Source organism: Python bivittatus, unplaced genomic scaffold (genome assembly GCF_059951505.1).
Source record: "Python bivittatus isolate LINGU-HERP-01145 unplaced genomic scaffold, Pbiv_v1 ctg000980_np1212, whole genome shotgun sequence".
NCBI classification, from domain to species: domain Eukaryota; kingdom Metazoa; phylum Chordata; class Lepidosauria; order Squamata; family Pythonidae; genus Python; species Python bivittatus.
In genome coordinates, this window is record NW_028277125.1 from 21,823,377 (window position 1) to 21,836,121 (window position 12,745).

The window sequence follows — 12,745 nt, forward strand, 5'->3', positions numbered from 1 at the left end:
GACTGCCAGCTGTAGTTCTGCCTTAGACATGAAAGCCAGCTGGGTGACTTTGGGCCAGTTACTCTGTCTCAGCCCATGATGTCAGGCTCAGGCGACGAGTTGGTTGATCAATTCCTGTCACAACCAACAGATCAATATTTGGTTGATCTGGGAACAAAAAGTCAACCCTGCACCTGCAGGAAAAATGCTAGGAAGAAAAAAAAACTGTATGGCAAGAAGAAAAAAACGTTTGCATTTGGAGAGAAATGAAGATGTTGGTTCTTAGAAAACCAACATTGATATGTACCCCTTGGGGACATCCCCCTTTAGGAGACATTACAGATAGTGCTTGCTTAAAGAACATTCATTTAGCAACTGTTTGAAGTTGCGACAGCACTAAAAAAGGTGACTTATGACCAGCGCTCAAAGTTATGACTATCACAGCACACCTGTGGTCATTTGATCATGATCCAGGCACTTGGCAACCAGCTTGCACTTACGACAGTTGCAGCATCCTGGGATCATGTGATCATCATTTGTGACCTTCCCAACTAGCTTCCGGCAAGCAAAATCAATGGGAAACCACGTGATTCACTTAAAAACCATGTAATTTGCCTAACGACCACATCATTTAGTGACCTAAATTCTGGTCCCAATTGTGGTTGTTAATCAAGGACTACCTGTAATTGAGGACTCTAATTTATGTCTATAGAACAGTTTTGCAGAAGTATGAATCTGATTTTGTTTCAGATAACGCATTCTACGTGCACCCAATCAAATTACTTATTGAACATACAGTATATGTGTCTGACTACCAAAATGTTACATTGTTATTTATTCAAGCACTCCTTGAAATGTATTTATCTATTCAATTTATTTTGCCTTTCTGCTTGAAGAGTATTCATGTGATGAATCACACTGCCTGCCTTTCCCAAATCAATATAGCTGGCTCAGAAATAATGAAAGTTGTAGTCCAACCTATATGGAAGCCAGCAGGCTGGATCTCAGCTATAAATGCTCAAGCTGCCCAGCTCCCAACATAGGAAAAGAGAATAAATATTTTCATTGAAGGGTATAAAAGTACAATAAATAAATAAATATAAAGAACTGATCTCACTACTGTGATACCTAGAAGCAAAAACTGAGTGAACATGCCCATAACATACTATCACAAGTCTGTTTTGATTATCTAAGAGCAAGATGCAACACAGCTATCACTTTGTACACAAATATATGTCACAGTATTTTGTCCAGTTCCTTATCTGGCATTAACTTCAAAGCAGAGCTATGTAAGTTAACCAGTATCTCCTCCCCAACAAATACACACACACAGACCCCCTGAAACATAACATACTCACCCAGTCCCAAACAAGAAACTCTTAATCCAGATTTCCCAAGATTTCTAGAATTAAAATAAGAGCACAATTAGCATCAAACAGCAAATTAATCCAGTAAAAAAGCTGTTATCTCAACTTGTTAGCTACCATATTTCAACTATATGCAAATGATAATCTGTGCTAATCATGTGTATCCAAATATAGAGCACTGTGCCTGTACATATTCTGAAAAGCTTCTGGCTGGCTGCAGTTTCCCAAAGCACACATCCAGATGTACAAGCAACAACAGGTGGGGAGGTGGGGGAGCAACACAATATGTAGACTTATCATACCTCATTGTCTGGAAAGATGGTTCACATTCATTCTGGCAAGGAAGTATCTTTCATTTATTATTTATTTATGAACTATATTTCTGTTGCCTATTAACAGACTTCTCTGGGCAACTTACAATTTACAAGCTTACAAGCAAATGGAAACATGGTCAATGCTTTATGTTAAGCTACAGTATGTTTGTTTAGACTGGATTAACGAATTGTATGAACCCTGTTATTGCAGTTTGTAAACCATGATTTATGGCTTAGCATGCTACCTGAACTACATATTAACGGCAAGCTTACTCAGTCTACATGACAGTAGAGAGGAACTGAAACATGTGTCAGAGCATCTGCCAGCAGTTTGGGCAGGAAGTAGGTGGGCTTTTTGTTTTTTTGTGTTTTTTTGGGTGCTGTCATTTAGTTCACTAAAAAGGCTTTCCACTGAAATTAATCAGAGGGAATAAACTACAGTTGCTCCAGGACTTGTTATTTTAAGGTTTTGTTGGGGAGAAGAAACTTGGGGCGGGGCGGGGCGGGGCGGAGAACAGCTTTGGGTCCTACTTGAAACACTGCAATAAGGAAGCCTCAACCTGAAGATTGTGTTTTCAATCTATAGCAGAATAATATATAGTCCTTGGGATGATTTCACGTTAACATACAATCATAATGCCAACAAACAAGGAAACCCTCCAATTTAAAATCTCAAGCGGCAGAAGGAATAGAAATCATTTGCAAAACTCTCTCCCAAAGACCTGAGTGAATGAAACATGTCCTCTCCCTGGTTTGAGAATATTCCACATCAAGGGTGCCAATAAAACACCCATTTTGCAATAACCCTTCACTGCACCTCTACTGACTGAGCACTCAAAGAAGGGGCCCTAAGACTTGCTCCAAGTTAGTTATATCTGGAAAAAAACTTTGGAACAATGTGGTCCTAAGTCATCCAGTGGTGTAAAGGTCGCTTGGAACTGGCAACGTATGAACTAATTGGTTCTGAATGTCATTTCTTTGCTTGCAGGACAAACTCAGTTATTCATAGCCAGCCAGACCTGGAATACGCATTTCCAGTAGGGAGAGTTCTTTGACATGTACAGAGTCAAATTACCATACCTTTCTCAGTTTTCCAGAAACCCCTTGGTCTTTTTAAAATCTAAGAGTGCACTGATAAACTGTCCACTAATGCTCAGAAAACAAAAAGGATTCGTTCCATCTTCCAGGCAGCCTCAAAATTAATTTAGTGGAGTCCCTGAGAAAGAGGAAGTCTAAAAAAAGTGGAACACATCCTTCACATAGCATTATTTCTGGGGGAAAAAAAGGTTTAAAAGTCTAGCAGGAATTCACATTAGATTTTCTCTTTCTCTATAGAAAATAGGAAACTGTTTTATGTCAGCTGCACAGCATACCTCAGAGTATGCATGAGAATATTTTCTTTCAAATCTCTTGTGAATTGTAGTATTAATTTGGAACTCTCTGTCCCATCTCTTTTTTAATGGAGGCTTTGGGACAGTAATGAGCTATTGGTAGAAGACCAACAATATCTTGTGATCTGTTGGGAGCATTACATTTTCTTTTGTGTGTTTTCTTTTTTTAATCAAGGAACTGTTTTCCACAGTCCAAACAGCTCTGTAATTATCTCCTTCCCTACTGAAAGTCTGCATTTTTAATATTTAAAGTTAAAAGGGTTGTTATATTTTACTTTAAAAAAAAAAGTTTAATTTTGGTTATCCCTTGTGAGCTCCTCTATCTCCCAAGGAAGCATTGAATCCTCTAGCCAGATGCCTCTAAGCTGCATGAGGAGGATGCATTATAGCAATATTTCTTTTCTTTTTTTCCACCTCTGTACTTTTTAATCACCAGAAAGACAGCACAGGGAGAGACAGCACAGGGAGAGACAGCACAGGGAGAGACGGCTCTCTCTCACACACTGGGATGAGGGAAGGATGCTGAGTAAGATGGTCCTTGGAAAACAGGTGATGGCACTGGGGTATAGCAGGCTGCTACCCCAAAAGCAGAAGCTGTGCCAGGGTGTGAAGACCCAGAAGACTTTTGGGAAGGAGAGTTGGAGATCTCCTGTCTTTCACTCTACAGGGTCAGGTGGGTCTACCACATAGCATTATAAAGTTTTGAAGGCCAAAAATGATGAGATGCCAGGCATTCCCCGATTATCTAAAAAGGCGACAAGTTGGCCAGTCCAAGATCAATACACGCAGAAGATACTGAATGTCCCTTCCATTCAGCTTTTTTTTCTTTTTTCTTTTAGTGAATATCATACAAGAGAGGGTCTGCAGGGAAAATAATTAGCTGGCATGGGATGCATTCAATGCCACTAAGCTGCAAACTCATTTCACTCTTAAGAACAGGATCCTTTTATCTGTACAAATTGATAACTGAACGTTTATTATACTTAAGGTAGTGATTGTTTATTTATTATTACATTTGTATAGCACCCAACTCCCAACAACTCTGAGCAGTTCACAAGCAAACAATATTAAGAGGAATAAAACAATGTAATGGCAAACAGGTAATAGGCAGTCCTTTGGGTTTGAAGAAGACATGCTGTCGTGCATAATAGGGGCACTGGAAGTCCACAGTTGCCATAACTGTGGGTGTTATTCTGTGACACCACTCATGGTTTTCTATCAGTTTTGGGCACTGCCTATCTTCAAAGCTGGTGGAGGTTTCATAGCACAGGGCTTGCCAGTGGGTTCTGTCAGCAGCCACAGCTTCTAGTTCCCTTGGCTGGATGTCCCAGTGGCATAGGGTTTCTTTTGCGGGATCTTTGTAGCACTTGCGTGGTCGACCTCAAGGTCTCTTCCCAGACTCCAGGACACTATAGAGCAACTGGCGAGGCATATGGTGGTCATCCATTCTGATGACATGTCCCATCCACCGCATCTGGCCTCTGATCATCAGGGACTCAATGCCAGTAGACACAACCCTGTCTTCAAGGCCTTTCAAAATATCAGCAGGGTGGGGGCCATCCAAATCTTGGGGAGAATTTCATTCCATCCTCCAGAGATGGAGGTACCATAGGAAGCATGTCAGAAGGCTAAACTTGTGACTGTAAGTAAGAAGCTTAATGATTCTTTACTTGGGATGATCAGGACTAGAACAACAGCACAAAAGGAGACTGTAGGTTACAGACAGAGCATGTTTTCCATTCAGAAAGTCCAGACCCCGGTAGATCTGGACCTGCTACCAGTCACTATAGACAATATGCTGGTGGATCAATGGTCTGACAGTAAACAGCAGTTTTGTATTTATTTATATCCATTTTAGCCCATTTTCTGATGCTAAAATGGATATATAAATAAATATATCCACACTATCATGACACAAGCACAACTCCTTTTGAATGTGCAGAGCAAAGCTTGTGGTATAATGCACGTTCACTATTTTGATGAAATTCTGCAGACTACCTTGGAATGTACTAATTCCTGTAATGCGTATGAAGTGCAGGCAATATTAGACTGGCCTTTAATACCTCCAACAAAGCAGAGTATTGCAGTCTTGGTCAATGAATACAAAAAGATATATTAATTAAGTTTGTAATTTGATAAACCATTCCATAAATCTATTAATTTGCATACTTCCACCAAGGACATATTATCTCCTGTAACCAGGGGGACTTTCAAGAACTCATATTTCATAGATGGCATACCAATGAAGTGGAGATATTTAGGGTCATGTGCCATGAAATCTAGTCTACAACCCATCTTTCTGAGCTATTCCAGCCATCTTTTAATGTTCAGTGTAGTAGCACTGGTTAATGCATTTATAATTATGGTTAGAAAATGTCTTCACTTTGGGCAATTACTTCATGTTTATCAATATATATAGCTCTACAATAGCAACAAATAAAGTTCTCTAATTATTTTCTGAAAAGGAAGGTACAGAGCATACAGCCAAACACCTGTACCTTTTCTCCCCAGCTTTTTTTTTTTAAAACATAATTCCAAAACACAGGACCAACTCTAACACATTGGTTGCTAGGCTAGTATAGTCTGATGCTATCATTTTCTGCTGCACTTTCTTCAGCTACTTTGTGCCCAGACTTATAGCAAGGATGAGAAGGAACATGGTGGGACGTTGTTGTTATTGTTATTTACAGCTAAAAGACATGAACCTTATTAGGAATTAATACAGTATAGCTATGAAGTTAATAAACTGGCAGTATCTAGAAGTTTTAGTTCTCCTCCAGAAGCCAAAACTTTTCTATACCTCAAAACAGCTAGAATAATCAAACTTAATAGAGCATATGTAAATTAATTATAATATTAAAAGATTCAATAAACAAAAAAAAATCACATACCAACTGCAAATAACCTTGACTACAGGAGCAATAGCATTAAAGCATACAATTTAAGAGAGCCAATCAACTATTTAAGATTCTAAGGGTCAAACCTAGAGCCTTGAAATCGTCCCAGAACAAACTGGCAATCAGTGCAAACTGAAATGGAATTACTTTCCTATTTGGGGTTGGGGTTCGGGATTGGGAGAGGGAGAAGGAAAAACAGAGTTTAAGGTCTAATTTCAACAGGAGTTATTTACAGCCAGAGTGACCTATAGAAGAGTCATCAATAAACCAATCTGAATCCTAGCCAAGGTTCCAGAGAATAAAAACTACTCAATATGACTTTATTCTCAAAATGTTCTCCTTTGTAACTTTGTGCTTTTGTGCTTTTCTGCCTTCTGATATTTGAGCGGGCATGGCTGCTGTACATGGGGTGGATGGTTATACTGGTGAACCTGGATCAGAGTCCTGGACGAAAAGTCATATTCCAGTGGGAACTGTTTGTGGTCCAGGTTCTGTCCTAGGGCCTGGCTCATTTGATATAGAGGGTTTGACCATTTTTCTCTTCTGAACAGTGAAGCCAATTAGTTAGTTAAAGGACAATATTAGAAATGTGTTGGACCTTTTGGAATATTTGGAGCAACATACGGAAAAACAAGCCACACTGATTTTCTTAGATGCAGAGAAGGCCTTTGACAATTCAAACTGGGCCTTCCCATTCAAAGTTTTGGAAGATACAAACTTTGGAGAGAATTTTATTAAATAGGTAAGATTGATTTATATGTCACAGAAAGCACAAATAATTGCTAATGGAGATCTAACAAAACCCTGTGAGATACAAAAAAGGAACAGCACAGGGATTCCCATTGTCTCCTCTTGTTTATTTTAGTTCTTGAAATATTGAATAGAGATATAAGACAAAATGAGAAAATTGTGGGAGTACAGATTTAAAAAGAAGCCTATAAGTTAAGGGCATCTGCAGATGACTTGGTGTTGGTTTTGGAGGATCCTTTAAAGGGAATTGAAACATTAATAGGAAAATTAAAAGAATTTGGTATATTAGCAGGTTTTAAGATTAACAAACAGAAGCAGATGTTAACAAAAAATATGCAAATAGTGGATCAAACAGAATTGATGAATAAAACAGGTTTTAAGATTGAGAAAAAAGTAAAATATCTGGATATCACCATAACAAATATGAATTGTATGTTATTTCAAAATAATTATGTTAAGACATGGAATGAAGTTAAAAAAGACATGTTAAGATGGGAGAAATTACAATTGTCATTGTTGGGGAAAATTTCTGTGATAAAAATTAATGTTTTGCCTAGAATGATGTTTTTGTTTTGACAACTGATGTTCCATTTAAACAGTGATAAAAGGATATATCTAAGTTTGTACGGCAAGGGAAAAACCACAAACTAAATATAAGGTGTTACAAGATGCAAAGGAAACAGGAGGATTGGGTTACCTGATTTGAAATTGTATTTTTTAGCTTGCTGTTTGATTTGAATGAAAGAGTGAGTGTTGCTGAGAAATAGAAGATTTTTAGAGTTAGAAGGACATGACCTGAGATTTGGGTGGCATGGATATTTGTGGTACAATAAAATTAAGGTTAAAGTGGATTTTAAAAATCATTATGTTAGATGTGCCATATTGAGAATATGGAATAGATACAAACCCAGGTTGTGCCTGAAAACACCTTTGCGGCTCTCAGCACAAGAAGCATTATTTTATAGAAATAATAGGCAAACACAAATGGCTAATGTATTATGAGATACTAGAATTCTGTCAAGGGGAATACAAAATAAAATTAAGAGAAGAACTGATAGCAGAGGGACATTATTGTCAATGGCTTTCCTAATTACAGTTATCATAAAGATTCAAAGTAGACAAAAGAATTTATGGTATTGAATATTGTAAGACTAACTTTGAAATGGAATTGTGTACAAATGATGAACTTGCAATTGCTAAAATGTATAAACTTTTATTGAAATTTGAAACAGAAGAAGAATAAGTGAAAGAATGTATGATAAAGTGGGCTAACATTTTTGGTTATAATATATAGATGGAACAATGGGAAAATATGTGTTTAAAAGGATTGAAATTTACAAAATGTTATAAAGAGAACTTTTATAAAATGATGTACTATTGGTATATGACACCAGAAAAATTTTCTAGAATGTATAAAGGTACTTCAAATCTATGCTGGAAATATGAACAAGAAGGGTCATTTTATCATGCTTGGTGGATGTGCAAAAAAGCTAGAAGGTTTTGGGTTCAAATGCATACACTGATTCAGAGGATTTTAAAGATTAATATATAACTGAAACCAGAACTTTTTCTCTTGGGACTGATGGATAAACAATTGGAAAAAAAGTCATGGAACTTTGTTTTTATATATGATAACCACAGCAAGATTATTATATGCACAAAGATGGAAAGATTTGGCAATACCTACAATGGAGGAATGGTTGGTGAAGATGATAGAACTTGCTGAGATGGCCAAATTGACCTCTTTGATTAGAGAAAAGACAATATCTATGTTTATTGCTGACTCGAAACCCCTTATGGACTTTTTACATAAAACATTAAAAAATGAACTTATGATCTATGGTTTTGATGATTTGATAGGATAGATTATAGAAAGAAGAGAGTCACAATGTAATTTTAGAAAAAAAGGTAAATTTACAATTGTACTTATACCTGCAGTAAAGAAGATTGGAAGCTGCTTCTTTATAACTTTTTTCTTCCTTTTCTATTTTTCTTCTACCTGTTTTTCTTTCCTTTTTTTTTTTTGCACTTTAGCTTTCTCTTTTATTTCTTCCTTTTTCTTTTTTCCTTCTTACTCTAATTTAGTTTGTATTCATTTGTATTCTTGTTTTTAAAACTTTCAATAAAATTATATTAAAAAAAAATAAAACACTCGTTTGGGGCATAACCAAGAACACACTTTTCTCCCTGTTTAACTTGACCAGTGGTCTTTTTTTTTTTTTTTTTTGCAGTACAGGTCAAATGGTCTTCAGCAAGACTGCTGTACACGTCTCTAAAAAGATCTACTTGTCTTCCAAAAGGCTGGTAAACCCATGTGCATGTGGGGCTTGGGTAATGCCTCAATGGAAGTTAGGGGTTTGATCTCACTTACAGCCCAACCCAAAACAGCCATAGATGGTAGTGCCCAGTGACTGTGAGACAGCATACCCACTGAAGACTTAAGCACTCAACTAGGAGTTGTGCAGTTCCCTGCTACTGACTGTGTTGTCACCAGCATTGTACAAAGCATCAGAAACTACAAGATCTGCCTCAGAAGAAGAGGGAGAACGCCACTTTAACAATGTGACTACCAAAGGAAACTCCGGGAGGCCTCTGCAGCAGGTTGGGGATGAGATGGAAACATCATTATAACATGACAGTCCTTAAAAATGGTTAGTGGGTATCTTTCTATTAAGGAACCCAGATGTGACCCTGAAACTCAGAAAAATCCTAGCCAGCATCTGGAAAGTTCCAGGCTGGGGAGGCCTGGCCTAAACTGCTGTCTTTCATGGAGTATTTCTTTTGGGATGAAATTTAGCAACCCCCAAACTATAGAAATGGTCAAGATGTGCCAAAGCTCCATCTACTTTCTACTCTTGGTGACTGCTAAGGATTGTATACAGACTGTAAATCACAACATAGACATGTTGAACAGACAGAGGAAGATTTAAACTTTAGTTAGACTAGTGTTTAGTCTTTCAAAAGTCTGGGAAAATAATTTCAATTCCTACTTTAATCCCTTATTTTGCAGCAGCAGCAGCAGCAGCAGCAGCAGCAGACCTTTTAAAATTGTAACAAGCATCTTCTAAGAAGTTACACAATAGAATCAGACAAGATACCATCAGAGAATAAAGATTAAATTTTACACCTTAAACTTGGAAGAATTTTCAAGCTTATATTAAAACCCACTAAAAGCTAAGTGGAATGCTTTCACTGTTCACTGAAATGTCTTCAAAGATCAGGTGTGATTCACTTCCTTTGGAACAAAATTCCATAACCTCAGTATTGACATGGAAAATGTTCTATCTTGGGTACCCACAAAATTTGGTGGTAAACATATAAAAGGGACAAGATCAATGGGAAATGGTTCCTCCTTTAATGTGCATTTGATGCAGTAGCTGTTAACAACTTCACTTGTTCATTTCTGCCCATTATGCAGACTGTTAAAGACAGATAATGAGAAGGGGGCTGATGGAAATCTTTTGGCACACTGCTCCATGCATCTGAGTTCTTAATAGAACAAGAGCTGATTCCACATTAGCAGATGGTATCTCTTTCTGTATTTTTAAAGCAGAGCTTTTTCCAGCAGACTGTTAATTACATCAACAAGCTAAACGCATTAACACTTGTTTGTTATGTGACTGTCACACTTTTTAAATGGAAAAACAGGCATAGGATTGTAGAAACCGATAAACTTCCTTGTTTAGAGTTCTTTATCACTGCAATGCCTCCTTGTACTTCCTTCTGTCTCCCACTCTCTCTTCTTTGATAATTTATACCCATATTGATGTTGATAAATTAGAGGTTGAATACATTTTGGTATCATCGATTCATGCCTTTGTGCTTCCACTCATTTCTGTTTTGTGCTTCCAACAGATGGGTGGGTGGGTGGGGGAAGCACCTGAATTTTGCTTTCTGCCAGCCTCAGGAGGGATAGCTTGCTTAAATTTGGTGCTGCAGGAGAAGTTCCTTCAGTTCAGCTTGAATATATTCATCAAGCACAGTGTTCAAGGATTAGCAGTGGCATTTAATTAGGACAATGTCAAAGGGGTTCTAGGTTAACCTGATATTTTAGCTACATCAAGGAATTCTTCAGAGTCCTCATTGCTCTGATCTGTATGACATTGATTTTTGGAGTCATTTATTTTCAAGGTTTAAGAGCTATTATTGTTCTGTTACAGTACTGAGAGAAGGGAAGATTCAACCTCGCCCAAAATATAAGGCACACTGAAAAGGTGCTGGATCTCAGCCACTGTTCTGGACAAGTATGCAAGGGTGTTAATCGTCAGCTAAAGTTGAGCCATTTCAGATCTTGGATTTGGATCTTTAAAACCTGTACTCAAAGTAATACAGTGCAATTTAAGCACATTTACTTAAAAACAGCAAAGTTCTTCTCATCAGGTTCTAATTTTTTAAAAAGTCTTAGTGGCAATACTTCCCATGTCTACATTAGGTCGAGATTTTTAAAAAACAAATTCACATCAAAATTAATAGGTATTTTTATATACATTCTGCTATCACATTCATTTTAAATGCTTTTTTGGCTACCAATTTCCCTATATATATTAATACACTGGCACATTTATTATTACTAAAATTGTTTTCATGCTCATCCTAATTCATAATATTTTTAATTGGGAAATTGCATTGCAAAATGACTTTTAAGGGATAACCGAGTTCAGGGTTATCCAGGCAACAAGTATAAAACTACCATCTATGGGGGGCAAAAATCTTTCCTGGAATCTAAATGGCAGTCTAGATTTTTTTAGCCCCAATACGATAGCTGTAGATAAATAAAACTGGAGAATATTTACCAGTTGGCATAAATATTGTTCAACATTTTTTTGCTATAGATGGAATTTATCTAACATCGTAACTGCTTAATCTGTTTGTTTACAAATAATCTGAATGAATTGCTGAGACATGAAAATGATCATCTTCTAGCATCACTTGAAAATTCTTTAAAGTATATAATTTTGCAGTTCCTTCTTCAACTCTTAAATGCTAAAACGATTACATATTAAAAAATATTAACTGGAGCCAACAGGAAAGAGAAACCGGTATTATGACATGGGAAATGCTGTGCTTTCCCTAACCTGTATCTCCACATCTGTTAGATTTCACTTTTCAAAATTTGCAGACAGGATGACCAAAGCCATTTGAGATCTTAATGTGCCAATGAACTAAAGCCAATAGAGCTTCAGATATCAGGATGATCCCAAATAAAGCAATACTTTTTAAATGTGAATTCAGATTTTTGTATTTCTCACAGAGCCACTTTAGTCTGTCTGATATCTTTAAAGAAGAGTAACATAAATATTATCCCAGAAATCTAGAAATAACTGGAACAGGAATTGGCTGCACATCCTTTCAAACAGTGTTTCTCCACCTTAGCCACTTTAAGATATGTGAACTTCAACTCCCAGAATTCCTCAACCAGCACGGACCGCTGGGGAATTCTGGGAGTTGAAATCCACATATCTTAAAGCTGCCAAGGTTGAGAAACACTGCTTTTGAACTGGTGGATAGAAAAAGGGGAATCACAGAAACCATTTCCAGATCAATAATGGAGAAACGTAATTCTAATCTAATGAAGAAAATGTTCACAATTTTGGGAGAAATGTTATGGGAAGCCTCTAAACAAGGTTGGCAAACAAGATCTGGAAATTCTTAGTTGTCATTCAAACCCATAGTAATGCTTTCAGAAAATGTCCTTTAAGAATTTAGATTCAGCTCTTAAAATCCCTGAAAGGAGAACAAAAGCAAAAACAAAACATTTGATATCCTTTTGCCAAGTGCTCTTGATATTCACTCAGCATGCCAGCCCATTTGGATGATTATGCATTGTTAATAGACACTAAATCTTATTGCCAGCTCTATCACAACTGTGTTGCAAAACATTCAACAAGAAAATACCTCTTGCAGGTGAAAAAGATTAGCTTCATCTTGGCAGCGCTAGAAAAAATCATTTACGCTCATTTAAATTACATGGCAGAAACTACATTTCAAAACATTATATTACCATACATTAAAAATTAACCAATTTGCCACATACTCATTTTTCATGC

At 37.0% G+C, this 12,745-nt stretch overlaps 1 protein-coding gene across 3 annotated transcripts in view; it reads right to left on the reverse strand.

Annotated features, from left to right (window-relative positions):
- Positions 1 to 12,745, reverse strand: part of KCNAB1 (potassium voltage-gated channel subfamily A regulatory beta subunit 1) — a 169,519-nt gene that overhangs the window by 64,065 nt on the left and 92,709 nt on the right. For all 3 annotated transcript variants that reach the window (XM_007426302.3, XM_015887756.2, XM_007426301.2), the window contains exon 2: positions 1,338 to 1,381. In XM_007426302.3, the coding sequence (XP_007426364.2) occupies positions 1,338 to 1,381 (44 nt within the window). The remainder of the gene's footprint in view (positions 1 to 1,337; positions 1,382 to 12,745) is intronic.